At 39.5% G+C, this 14969-nt stretch overlaps 1 protein-coding gene across 2 annotated transcripts in view; it reads left to right on the forward strand.

The window, feature by feature from the left end:
* LOC122812201 (transforming growth factor beta receptor type 3-like) overlaps positions 1-14969 on the forward strand; it is a 715443-nt gene that overhangs the window by 502697 nt on the left and 197777 nt on the right. For both annotated transcript variants that reach the window (XM_044084533.1, XM_044084534.1), the window contains exon 7: positions 7654-7758. In XM_044084533.1, coding sequence (XP_043940468.1) covers positions 7654-7758 — 105 coding nt within the window. The remainder of the gene's footprint in view (positions 1-7653; positions 7759-14969) is intronic.

The following is a 14969-nucleotide window of genomic DNA, read 5'->3' on the forward strand; positions in this document are numbered from 1 at the left end:
TTATTATTTCCTTTGGAAAAGCTGACATCCCTGCTAATTACATTACAGACAGTACTTCCTAAGTGCAGACCCAGTGATACATGATCTGTTTCCTCTGGATACTCCAGTTTCCTCCCACATTCCAAAGACATGCATCTGCAGCATTTCTCCCTAGGTCTCCACTGAAAATAGGCTGTGTCCTAGTTGGCCTTTCCTGATCAACAAATGTTAAATAAAATAATAATTAAATAAATCTGGGTACTCAGATTGATAGCAGTCTGAACTTTGACCATCATGTATCCACAGTACTAAGGAAATTCTTCTATGTACCATATCTTATAAGTAAAGGCATTGCATCGAGATCTAAGGATGTTATAATTCCAATATACTCAGCCCTCATCAGTGCAATAATTGAGTACAATGCTCCCTTTTGCATGCACCTCACCAGACATCTGCAACAATTGGAAAGAACACAGAGGTTTCTCACCAAGAAATGACAGGGTACACAAAACAAGTCTTACATGGAAAGACTGAAAGCTCTTTCATTGCATTCTGTCCCCTACAGGTTCTGAGGGGTGACCTGTGCCTGGCTTACAGGGCAGTCTCTGACCCGGCTCTAATGGAAATGCTACACATTTGTAAATCAAACTATAGGAGGGTCATTAGCTCCAGGGATCTTAAACTACCCTCTGACATGATTAGATCATGCTGGAGAGATAGATACATCTGCCAGAGACTGCTACTTCTCTGAAACAAGCTTCCAGTTCACATGATACAGAGCTCCTTCCTGACCCTCTTCAAATTTAATCTACATCAGTGGATGGGTGACTGCAAATTCACTCCTGGGGTGGCAACCATGTCCCTCCTGGACAGAGGAAGTCAGTGTTAACTACCTTAGACCCTTACTTCTGCAAACTTCACTTGCCTAACCACAGAAAATTAGGGCAACTTGGGATAAATATGGCTAGGCTTGTAAGGGCCTAGGGCCAATAGCCTAGTAACCTTCTATGAACCTATGACTAAAGTATCCATTAATACCATCGAGGCTGGCTACAGAATAAGACCTAATAACACTTAATGATTTCTCAGATGGGAAATATATTTGTAAAAAATATCCTAACAGCTCTGTGTGTCTTTTTCCTGCATATCCACCTGCCAGTTCTATTTCATAGCTCTCTGTTAAAAACTTGGTAAGGTTAGTATTTGTTAGTCTTATAGCTTAACTGTGTTTTGGTTAGTTTACTTTTCATTTTTAAATAACTAAATTGTTTTGCCAATAGTGCTGTTTTTCAATTGACCAGGTTGTTTTAGTGTTATTGTTATTCTTTCTCTTTAACATTTTTTCATTCGAACATAAATACATTTAATTTTTAGGTGGTTGATTTAGGTAAGTAGTGTTGTTTTTCTGGGGTCTCGTGAGGGTGCATTTTGTTTGTGCAGTGTGTGAAGTTGTGCACACATTCATGTGTGTGTGTGTGTGTGTGTGTGTGTGTGTGTGTGTGTGTGTGTGTGTGTGTGTGTTAGGGTCGGGACACCAACATTTTACTTGGGTTTTACATATAATATAAATTATTAATAAAACTTAGTTTACTGACAATGAGAAGCTCGTCTGGGGAGGAATTTGTAAGTTTGTTGAGAGGACGAATGACTAATGGTGCCTTACTTTGTTTCACATATTTTAACTGTGGTCAAAGTGGTATCAGGAAATATGCAGGCTTTGAACTATTTATTTGTTGTTTTATGATCTAGAGATGTATCAGTTGCATTTCAAGTGTACAGCCCCAAATATTGACATTTGACCCTTGTGAGATTCTTTAAAGAGTAGTAAGTTACAGCGTATGTAATTGTTTTGAATTTCAAATAGTTGAAAGTTTTTGTGAGACACTCTGGCATCAGAATATCTACTGAAACACTTTTTGTTGAGTCACAGAAATTTATTTAATCTTATAACAACACCATGTTTTTTCAGACATTCTTGCAGTTATCTGACCAAAGATTTAGTATATATATGTAGGGGGTGTGGGAGGCAATGGATGCAGGGGGTATACCCCCTCCAAAATGCTTCACTTTTTTTTTTTGGTGTTGCAATATATATTGCTATTCATTTCTGTTTATAATCATTTCAAGTCATCATTTCTTTTTACATCTAGTTTCCAGCCTGATGTGCATTCAACACACCAAAACTTTACTGAACAGAGTGTGTCTGCTAATTCCTGACATTTAATCTTCACTCACTTGACACTGTTTATTTCTTTCCAGCTGATTTGCTCCTTCAAATTTATTTTGCATGTCATTTGGGTGGCACTATAAAACTGCATTTCATTAGAATCATAAAACATGAAGTTTTTTTGAAAGGCAAACCACAACCAGGTTTTCTGGGCAGTCAGGACTTTATACAGACTTCAGATAGCTGGGTCTGCCAAAAGGTAACAGCTACTGCTTGAAACAGAAATCTCCCAAATACTATTGCAATGGCGGATTTAGACTTTGGCGCAGGGGCGCACGCCTCCCCCTTTTGGTTAACCCACACATCCTGAAGGCAGAAAAAAATAAAAAGCTTTTAAAAAATAAAATCTCTCCACTCGCAAGTGCGGAACGTGTTTACATCCGCAGTGCCAGAGTATTCTCCTTTAAGGAAGACCCGGCATTGCACACGCATGTGCCAACGCAGATGTAAACACATTCCGCACTCACGCGCGGAATTTTAACTAGCAGTTCTGCGAGTTGTTGCTGTGTCTTTCAGCTTTTCCCGGTTAGGGGTTGCCACAGCGGAACTCTGGTCCGCGTTGCATTTTCCATGACTGTAAGTAAAAATTTTTTATGAGGCTGCACAGTGCACATGATTTGGTTACTTTACATATGTGAATATTTTTAGAACTGCGGTGGTGGTGCTGCGGTAGCGTTGTCGCCTCACAGTAAGACGCTGTCCTGTTAGATTCTCAGCTAGAGTGTCTTCTGCGTGGAGACATGCGTGAATGGGCGTACCTTCATTGAAGGTTGTGCGTCAGGCCTGGCAAGCCGGTACGTAAAAAATCAGCTGCCAATCATTAGCGGACCGGAGTTCCGCTGTGGCGACCCCTAACCGGGAAAAGCTGAAAGACACAAACAATATATGTGAATATTTTTAGATTTGATTTCCCATAACACAATTTGGTAATTTTCACATTGTCTATCAGCCTTAACTTTAACTCCATTTCTTGCTGTGATCCTGCTGTATTAATGGGGCTGTAGCTAAAATAGGTCCAGTCTGTGAGTATGGATAGCAGATTTCATTAAATAAATAAATAGAAAGAATGTGGCTAAGCATTTCATTTACTACCATGTATATTTCTTAGGCCTGCTTTTCTTATTGGCCTGCATATTTGTTTGGCTGCGTGTGGAAGAAGTTAGCCATTATAACAATTACTTTATGTCTTGTCACCTGTGGTTCAGTGAGTGGCTAGAAAACAAATATGAATTTTATCATGCAGGAAGTTGAGGTGACTGTTAATATACACTACACAGATGTCACCCTTCTTGTGGGTCAAGATGGCAATGAAGAGCTGAGGCAGTACAGGTGGGTTGAGGTGGTCTTGGATGTAAATGTCATTGGTGGGCATGGAAGCTGGAGTACAGCCATTCTAGAATTTAATGTCATTAAGCACAATGCTAAGGAGGAGGTGCAGGACCTTGGTCTGCTGTGGGATAGTAGAGGGTCCTCACAGCAATGACAAGAATTAATAGATAATGTCCGTTTGTTACTCTTAGTAAAACATGACTCCGTTTTTGGAATCACTGGGGCATGGATGTGGGTGCACCATGGAGGGAATGTTACTGCTTACTTAGATAGGTTTATCATGGAGTATTGCTTAAAGTACATTAACTACATATACAGACTACTACACAATGATCAGCTAATGCTGATGATGGCTATTTCAGTATAGGTGGTGATGGAGGTAGTAGACTATCATCCTGTGGGCCCTGCAGTCATGTAGGATCATCTTGTGGAGGTGGGATGCAAGTCTGACACAAGATTGTACAGTATACATGTACTCTAAATGCCTGACAGGGTTTGTGGAAGTATGCTGTAGTGTTCCCCCACAGCTGCCTAGGCAATGCAACCTCTTTTATAGGTGAGCTAATACACGTTCACTTATGTTAACGTTGACTCCTCTGTGCATGCTTGTATACCACCTACTGTGGTGTCTGTGATGACAGTATGGTTCCAAAGGATAGCTGGCATGATGTTGGGGGCTGTTACCCACACCTTGTTACAAATATACATACTAACTGTGTGATTGCTGTACATATCCCTATTCCCACTTAAATTCACAATGTTCTGAGTGCACTCATGATCCTTGACCACCTTCAGTGGTTTGGTAATTGGCACAAGAGTGCCAACTGTTGGCATCACAATTTTTTTGGGACTGATAGCACACACATCTGTGTAGTGACATCACCTGATAACTTAAGGAATAAATTTGCACAGACAGTCACATCATCAGTGAAAGGTTTCTGGATCTCAGTGTCTGTGGCATCCATTGTACCCAGTTTACCTGGCACATGGCATATAGTGTGGAATTCACTCATCACAGGTGTCCACTCAGCCTGCATCCAAGGCATGTGACTATTCATCACTGCATTTGGCAGTAGACTCTTGAGAAACTTTGTAGGATCTGGTTTATAAATGCTTTCAAAACCCCAGTAATATCTCCAGTTAGTTTGTGTAAAGTTCCAGTGGCCAGCACAGTCACTGATAAATGACATGCTGTTCAGTGGAATGTTTATTTCCTTTCTCCCTGCAGCTGATGTTCAGCTGCCACCAGCTCCTCTGTGAATTTACTGGATCTGCTGTATCCACCATAGCCTTCTCTTGGCTCAATCTGATCCATACCTGAGACGAGTGAAGAGTCAAAACACACTAGTATTGCATCAAACTTCTGCTGGGGAGTGTGCCCCACCTCCCACAACAAAGTGTATCTTTGCAAGCTCTGCATTTCCTGCATTAAGAAAGTGCATGCTCTCTTCCATGCATGGTCAAACCTCAACTTAAGAAGTATACTTCTTACAGCATATAGCTCACCAGGCACTTCATGCAGCTATTCCAGGGAGCCTAGGCTACCTCCCTCCCCCTAGGAAAGGTGTGTTGGCATTGACCACTCACTCCTATCTTCCCACCCAGTCCCTCCAGTGCCCATGCATCTAATCAAACAGAAGTTTCCCAGAGATCAGAGTAATATTTATTACACCTGCTGTTTTTACTGTTTAAGTGGTAGCGGGGTTATGGACATATAGGATTTAGACATGTAGGACTTCTGCATTACTAATTAGTGAATGGTATACTTCAGTGGCTGGCAGGATACATACACCATCTGCATGTCTTGCGGTATTGTCATGGCTTCTCTAGAATGCATAAGGGAGAAGCCCTGCTTAGCAGTAGTTATTGATTGCTGTATATACAGACTCAGTAATGAGATGCAAGCAGTGTATTGTGGTGAAGCACAGGTTGTTAACTAGGGAGCAAGTGATATAGTCCATCACCCCTTTTGTCCTACTCTTCCTGGGTACAGAGGCAGTGAATCACTGGCTACAAAGATCATCTGCATCCTACTGGAAGACATAACCCCTTTTTTATAAGCTGTGCTATATAGAAGGACTTTTCTACCTCAGTAGACACATTGGTTAAAATTTAGGTCACTGTCCAGATAACTTCCCAAATCCAAACAAGCCTACTCATAGGGACTTAATGTCATTGTAGTTCTTCCCTGAGGTAGATGACTTCCCAAATAATACAATAATGCATTTATTGACATTTATTTTCGGTCCATGATTCTGGCACAAGTTATTTTTTTGGGATAAACCTTCCCGCAGGATGGCTATGTAATTTGGGGATTCAGTGACTGCTCCTAACTTGCAGCCATGTGCAATCTTAGTCAGCCAGAGCCCTTTGGTATTGAGTTTTACTTCAGAGAAGTAGATGCTAAACAGGAAAGGTCCCAGCACAGAACCCTAGGGGACTCTACTGGCAACCCATCCCTTTGTGGAGGTAACCTTCCCTATTTTGTTTTCTTGCATCCTATCTGTAAGTCAGGTGGTAATCCAGTGTGTAATAAGATGCAACTCCCAGTTTATTTAGCTTTTCTACAATGCCGGAGTGGGGGATTGTGTCAAAAGCTTTGACCAGGTTGAGGCATGAAGTGTGTACCCTTTTACCTTCCATCGCATTGGTAACCTTTTCAAAAAAGTCCACCAAACTGAGTAAGCATGATCTTCCCTTGACAAATCCAAACTGAAATAGGATCAGTGTTTGGAGGTTTCCTGTTTCTTAATAAATCTTTCCATGGCTTTGCATATTAGGCTGATCAGACATTAAAGTATATTTTGTGTTACTGTCCTTTGTGAAATGCTATGGTAGTTAGATTTGTTTTCATACTTTGCATATAACTTAACTTACTTAGTTTTTAGGACTTTTTTCATAATATGTAGTTCCTTAACTTGCTATGCTCTTTTTAATTAACTGAACTTCACTTGGGCACATAAAATGATTTACTTAAATTAACTTTGCTGGTTTCACATAAATCATTATTTACTTTACTAAGGGTATTATTGGGGTGATATCACCTTCACTGGGACTCTCTGCTAGGATACCACAATGCATATGTCAGGTTTGCTTTAGAAAATAACTCAAGTAATCTCCGTGGTATCCCCGAAGTCTCAAACAACCCACTAAACAAGTATAGTGGGTCCAAAAACAAAACAGTGTAAGAAACTTCTCTGTGTGGAAGATTTTCAATCCATATATATCTAGTTTAATATACAGTGATTAACTAGATATATATATGGACTGAAAATGCTCCACACAGAGAAGTTTCTTACACTGTTTTGCGTTAGAAAATAACTGAGTTGGCATGGGCAACCAAACATATCTTCCAGGTATGTTTTAAAACAACTGGTAATGTCTGTAAATACGCTGTGTGCTGGACAGTAGTTGTGTACCTCCACTAACACAGCCACACCAGGTTCTTCGATTCCTAGGAGAATATTAGGCTAATTGCCCTGAAGGGTAATTTTAAGTCTAGCTAATAAGCAGAGGTCAGAATCAAACCCAGTACTTTGCGTCTATGAAGTGAAGACCTTAACCATTATGTTAAGTCCACTCCCACTGAATGCCAACTGATTGTATGTTGCAGTGTTTTCACACATGCTGATAGAATATGTTAAGGTGATCTTTTCACTTCCCCTTCCCCAGTGTTCTGTTTTTTCACCTCACTCGTCAACTTTCCAGACTGCACCCCCCCCCCCTTTTGCAAAATCCTGGATACGCCACTGTATTGAATACCTCATGACTCGCAGATAATTGCCTTATTGTAAATAAGGTCTTTTTTTCATGATAGTTGTAAACATTAATGCTCTGATAAAAAATGTATGCTTCCTTGTGGTTTGTCATTACATTTCAATTGTTGTTACTTACACTTTAATAGGTTCTTCGACTAAGACCATGCTATACTTAAATTTAACTAACCAAAACTACATATTGCAATTATGTAAGCTGTTTGTGAAGGTTAGTTTCCAACAAAACAAGTTGCACCACCTTATTGAATGTAATCTTCATAGACTGCATTTAAGTGAAATCATTTCATAAATAAATATGTAAAGAATATTGCCTAACATTGTACTTCATCCTGTCTGACACAGGTGTTACTATGGCAACAGTCTCCCATTGCCCAAGCCAAACAGGATGATTTTAATGAAACACTTTCCACACAGCAGAAGGCAGAGGATGGGCCAAGAATTCTTAATGTAGGTAGACATGGAAAGCTTGAAAATTGTTAGCATCTGTAAATGTCATTGAATGTCTTTTGCCATGTTTAACAGGTTTCCACATATGATAACTCTACAGTTAAAAAGATCAGGGTTAAGAAAGGTACTGAAATGTAACATTAGAACCATGTTATAGGACCATAGAAGTAGGCAGAAGAAGGTTATATGATCAGTATGACAGTGATTGACATGAATATCTCTCCATGGACATACTACTTTCTCCAGAGTGATAACTCTGTGTACTAAACATTAACCTGCACAGTCAGTCAATAATAGCAAATAGGCATTGCTAGTGAAAGATTTCACTCTTTATCCAGCACCACTGGAAACCCATACTGTCTCCCTCTTCTCTTAAAGCATCTCTACTGGCATGAAATGTTGTTCCATGAATGTGGGTTGAGCTCTTCATTACAGAATGCAAAGCTGTTATCTGTTCATTTGCACTTTTAGTCAGGTGCCATCCTGAAATACCTGCATGTTCAGTATCTGTCACCTTGCGGGGTCAGCATACTGCTGAAGAAATAAATAACGGAAAATGTGTTGTCTACAAATGCTGCTCCTCTCCAAAAGTATTTTTATTCAGCTGCATCCTGCACATTAATGATCATGATGATATCATTTATTAGGTTATACTTCCTGATCATCACTTGCCAATCAAAATCATTAAAAATAGTTCATTAATGAACTGTCCATATGTCATGCATGTCATTTCTCATTTAAGGCCTGTGTCCTCCTTTTTTAGATTAAGATGCAACTAGATTAATATTCTTTCCTTAAAAAACAAGTAAGTTTAATCCTCCATTACCTGCTGCCACCCCTAATAATGTATCCCACTGAAGTTTTATTTGCCCATCAGTAAGTTCTTCTGCAGGCCTGCCAAACGTTTGCACTCTACCCCCTACATGCCCCTTTCCTTCTAAATCTTTTACCATTCCTATGCATCTTAATACCACCTTCTCCACATCAGTACATTTAAACATAATCTCAAAGGCCATCTCTTTTTTCTGTTTTTCCCTATGGCTGCCTATTTGCTCATCACTAGCCCAACTAAGATTTCAGTTTATACTCTCTCTTTACTACCTTCTTTGTTCCCTACCTTTCCCCCAGTAGATTTAGTCTGTCATGCTACTTTTGAGGTTCATGAACTACTCAGAATAGAATATCCTAATCTGTAAAAAAAAAAAAAAAAAAAAATTCCTGGCAATTATGTTCTATTGTAGTCCATTGTATAAATTGTTACTCTTAGTTTCTACTTAATTTCCTGAATTTGTTGATTCCTGTATTTTATTTGACCTTCAGATAGTCAGTTAGTAAGTCAATCAGGCAGTTATACACAGTACTAATATGAAAGCCCTCACCTGGGCACCTGTACCTTATTCTTATTGCTGAACATGGATGAAAGCCCTCACCTGGGCACCTGTACCTTATTCGTATTGCTGGACATACTGGACTTTAAATTTCTAGTCTCCCACCAGGACACAAGTGCTCTTCAGCAATTACATTCTGCTAGCCGAGCACACTCAAGCAAATCTGCAGTAAACAAGGATAACTCAAGCAAATCTGCCCATCTATACAAATATATAGATAGATTTTCACATCCTGTGACTAAACTAAATTAAATTAACCATAGCAGCCCTCTCTTTTCTTCTGCCTTTGTAGTTTGTATTGGGAGGATCACCTGTTTATTTGCATCTCTATCATTGCTAATGTCATTCCACCTGGTTTACCCCCCTTGCTATCTCCCCTCCCCAATACAAAGTCTATATTAGAATCCTGCTGAGCATGGAGCCATCTTTAAATTTCTAGTCTCCCACCAGGACACAAGAATTTGTTTTAAAAGTGTTCAGATTTGTAAAGTAATACTTACTTTTACTTTTGTCTTTTGGTTTGGCTCTCAGCCTCTTCTCGCTGCTCGTAACACTCCTCTCCTCTCTCCCCCCCCCTGCCCCCCTTATTCCCTCCTGCCCCACTACCTCTACATTTATAGTAATCATAGCCACACCCACAGCTCACCCTCACATCACCTCCACCAATCACAGCTCCTCAAGTCATATCACATTAAACCACACCAACTTGCTCCACACAAAATACTCCCAATCACTCTCATTCCCACTAGGCATTTTTTGCATTACCCACACTACTTCCCCATCCACATATAGTGCAACCCTATAATTCCTATTCAGACCCCCCACCTAGAAACAACATAAACTTTATAACCATGACTATCACACAACTAAATCTAGTCTGTCTTCTCATAATTCTTTACAACACCACAAGTTATCAATCTAGCAATATCCCTAAACTTAGTAGCACAACACTGCATTATGCACTCTCATACACAGACACCACACATTATAATAATATCTGCCCACACTTATTCAAGAACTACATAACGGACCAATTCAGAACTAAACACATATGCTCTCATTCCTACTCCAAAAACCAAACTCCAACATCTGTATAACTATTTTAACTCCAGGCTCACCATAAGTGGGGATATCCACCCCAACCCAGACCCAAATCCATCCTGTCCAACACAAACTGCTCCAACACAAATGTCAGAACATAACACACTTTCTTCATCCCTGGGCAAATCAACAACAGCAGCAAAACCAACCATCTTTTAATGCTAAATATTAATATTAGAAGTATCAAAAATAAAATACCTGAACTCCAGGCCACAATAGCACACTACTCCCCAGACATAGTTGCTTTAACAGAAACCTGGCTAAATAAAACATAGCTAACTCAGAAGTTCTCCTACAATATCATTAGACAAGACAGACCTGGAACTGCCTTACTCTACAAGTCCAACTTAACTGTCCATCAATTACCAAACTCCTACCCTCCCCAGTAACTGGGACATACTTATCTCACAACTTCAACTTCACCCTAAAAGGTCATCACCACAATTGTGATCTATATTCCACCTGGTAATACACCTGCTAGCCTTGAAGACTTCTTATCCTGGTGTTCTTCCACATACTCACAAGAAACCCTTATTCTGGGGACTTCAACCTAGATTGGTTCACCTGTATATCAGAACCACCAAGTAATCTAATAAATCTCCATGGCTACCAGCAGCTAGTCCAAATTCCAACTAGGTGTGATAAAAAATCTAAAAGGGAATCCATCCTTGACTGGGTCCTAACTAGCAACCCCACATTGTACCCTCACACAGGCAGTCTCCCAGACACCTTAAGTGACCACAACATAATATACTTTATACGTAGTAGAACAAGCATATGCAAAACCACTAACTCTATATCCACTAGAAACACAAAAAAATTATCTCCTGAGGTCCTCAACACTTTACTGTGTAACTGTGACTGGACCCCCTCCCACTTGACCAGGCTGTAGCATATTTCAACAAAACATTTCTACAACACCTAGACACTGTTGAAAATCAAGGTTAGAACCTCTACAAACCCCTGGCTCAGTAAAGAAACCAAACAAATCCTCAAGTCCAGAGACACTGCAAAAACAAAGAAACACAAAGCCTAACTAAGTACCAAGAACTGCAAAAAAATGCATTAGGCTGGACAAAAAATCCTACTACACAACATTACAAACTAAATACCAACACAACCAAAAATTTTGGAAAAATGTAAACCAGCTACTAAAATCCACAAACCAACCACCCCTGACACTAAAGTTCCCATCAAAACACAATTTATCTCCCACTTTGTGAACTCAATTCTATCCTTAGTATCACAGGACAGTTCCTTCCTCACTACCCCCAACACAAATAACACTAATACAAGCTTTACCCTCCAAACAGTTTCCACCACTTCAATCAAAAGCATGCTCTCCAAACTAAAACCCATCATCAGCAGCCGACCTACTCCCCAGCTATTTCTTGAAACTTACAGCAGATGCTATTGCTATCCCAGTCTCCACTCTCATAAACAGATCAATTGTTGAAAACTATGTGCCCAAACTCTGGAAAATATCCTATGTTACACCCATACATAAAGGAGGGACCTCCACTGAACTTAATAACTACAGACCCATTGCTTTACTCTCCCCTCTGGCCAAAATCCTAGAAAAATGCAACCATACCCAGATGCTAAACTATCTCCTAGACTGCAACATCCTGTCACCTACTCAGCATGGTTTCAGACCTGCCCATAGTACCACTACAGCTCTCCTCTGCTTCACAGACACAGTAAACCATCTCAAAAATGAAGGCCTGCAAGTGTCAACTCTTTTTTTGGATATGTCCAAAGCATTTGACACGGTCTCTCACCAAATCCTGCTAAACAAACTAAACCGATATCATCTATCTAATTCCACTCTTACCTGGTTCCAAAGCTACTTAACTGACAGGTACCAAGCTGTGAAATGGGAAAATTCTCTCTCTCCTCAGCTGCCCATAACTATAGGAGTCCCACAGGGTTCTATCTTAGGACCACTACTATTCACAGTCTTCACAAATGACCTCCACACCTCCACACAGCATGCATCTATAATTCAGTATGCAGATGACACTACCTTAAGCTGTGCTGCACAAAACATTCCCACCCTCCTGCAAACAACTCAACTAGCATTCTCTGACATTGAAAACTACCTTACCAAAGCCCAACTTATCCTCAATCCAAAGAAAACTCAGCTTATGATTATAACCAGTTCTAACAAAAACACTAACAGTCAATTCACTATCTACTCCACTAATGCTACTCTAATTGCTCCAGTGGCACAGGCTAAGCTATTGGGAATAACCATAGACTCACACCTAAAATTTGATAGTCATCTGAACTTAACTATTAAAAAAGTACATGCCAAACTGGGGTCACTCTACTGTATCAAACCATTTCTTACCAACAACACAAGATCAGCCATTGCTCGCTCCCAACTTCTATCCACCCTACTCTATGCATCTCCCATTCTGACTAATCTCAACAAAACTGAACTAAGCAAAATGGAAGCTTGCTATAACAGAATTGCCCGCTTTGCTGCAAATTGCTCATATAGAACTCATCACTGTACTGCTTTGAGACAGCTCCACTGGCTTGAACTGCCCAACCTCCTAACCTACAATCAGCTCTGCCTCTGTCATTCTATCTATTACCTCCCCAATAAGTGTCCTGCCCTCAAAAACCTAGTACAACATCACTCAGCCAAAAGGCCTCTTAGATCATCAAGCAAACTACTACTAGAAGTCACCAACAGCTACAATAGCTTTGGAGATGCACTATATAGTAGTTTAAAAATGGAACTCTGTCCCTACTAGCATTCAAAACACATCATCCAAAGCCTCCTTTAAAGACCTCATCAGGCAACATCTCAAGCAAAGTTGGCAGTGCCATGATTGCTCCCCAGGCTAGTGAAAGCGGATAACATATACATACTAAATCTAGAGCAATTGATAATAGTTTTCAATCTTACTCACAAACACTGGCTAATCTACAATGTATGTACTGTACCTGTGTACTATGTATGTATTCTACCTACATTCCAAAGTTCAGCTGTACACCACAAATCTATTACTTACCTTTATTTTTAAAATTAATATTTTTTTGATTGTTCTCTCCACTGTAACTGTTTGTGCCGCATACCACTGTAAAAACATGTCTCTTGTAATTTGTGTGTATACTGATTATGTCTAAATAACTAAATGTGTCTGTAATTTTTCTTTGTGGAGCTTTTCTCCCCTGGCCTCTGCTGAAAGTTAAGTCTGTATTTCATCTATATCTTAATGAGAAGGGGTTTAGTGGTGGGTATTTATTTATTATTTATCATTGGATAATGGGTATTGAGTGTGTTTTTGCAATGTGGACTACCTCTTGGATGTCCTACGTGTTGTATTGTCTTTATGTTATTTTCTGATACCGCTGTATCTATGTTATCTGCACTGCATTTCTCTTGTGAGCTGACATTTGTAATTTCGTTTAGGCTGCATTGATGTGATCCTAAATGACAATAAAGTTTCTTTGAATGAAAGCCCTCACCTGGGCACCTGTACATTTTTCTTATTGTTGGACATGGATGGAAGCCCTCAACTGGGCACCTGTACCTTATTCTTGTTGTTGGACATGGATGGAAGCCCTCACCTGGGCACCTGTACCTAATTCTTATTGCTGGACATGGTAATGATAGGAAATGGATGCCCAAAAAAGCACTGCAGTCTTAACTCAAGTGGGGGAGTAAGACCTTCTTGATCTGTTAGACTTGTGTTATAGGACTATAGAACAAAGCAGATGAAGGTTATATGACTTCCTGAGTTGCACAGCATGACAGTGGTTGACATGAATATCTCTGTTTGGGCATAATACTTTCTCCAGAGTGATAGCTCTCTGTACTAAACACTAACCTGTACTGTCAGTGAGTAATAGCAAATGGTCATTGCTATTGAGAGAAGATTTGACACTTTATTCAACATCACTGGAAACCCATACTGTCTCCTTCTTCTCTTAAAGCATCCCTACTGGTATGAAATGTTGTTCCATGAATGGGAAGCTATCCCATAATAAAATAAGGCAGTTAAATGCCTTTACCATGTATGTTACATACCTCTCAACAGTCCATATTTTTTCAGAATAGACAGATATTTTGTCTCATAGTTTTGGTCTATCCTTCATAAAATGTGTGGTTTTCTGACAAATCACTAAGGACTGAAGTCACTAAATAATGACATATATTTGGGATTCAGACTTCATTGCCTTTGGAGCATGTATGCTAACAGAAATTCTGTTATTCTAACAATCTGCTAAGTTGTATAAGATCAATATTTAAAATATGTACCTATTTTAAGCCTTTACCCCCCCCCCCACTGTTTTAGGCTTTGTCCAGATTTCTTGCCCTAATTGGTTGAGAGGTATGTATATGTATGAGAAATTAATTGCATTAAATCCATCACATTAAACTGAATAAGAACAAACCAAATTACAACTGCATTTTACAAATCAAAAACGTGAATATTAACATACTACAGTCATGCCACTGGCCATTCAGAAAATTCTTTTGAATTTAATGATAACTGTTGGTACATTTCAAATGGAGACTAGAAACTCAGCAAAAGTAGCAGTGATATAATGTTTACCTCTGATGCAAGAACTGTTATATCATTCCCATTTTGGAATTATTCAGAACAAGTTCATACTTTGCTGACTGCTGTTTCTACCTTTTTCTGCATAATTGCTTGTCATATTGTGTCATAATCATAATTTCTTGTCCAAGGGTATGAAAAG

The sequence above is a fragment of the Protopterus annectens genome, chromosome 9.part0 (genome assembly GCF_019279795.1).
Source record: "Protopterus annectens isolate FY-2018-M chromosome 9.part0, PAN1.0, whole genome shotgun sequence".
In the NCBI taxonomy this organism is placed as follows: domain Eukaryota; kingdom Metazoa; phylum Chordata; order Ceratodontiformes; family Protopteridae; genus Protopterus; species Protopterus annectens.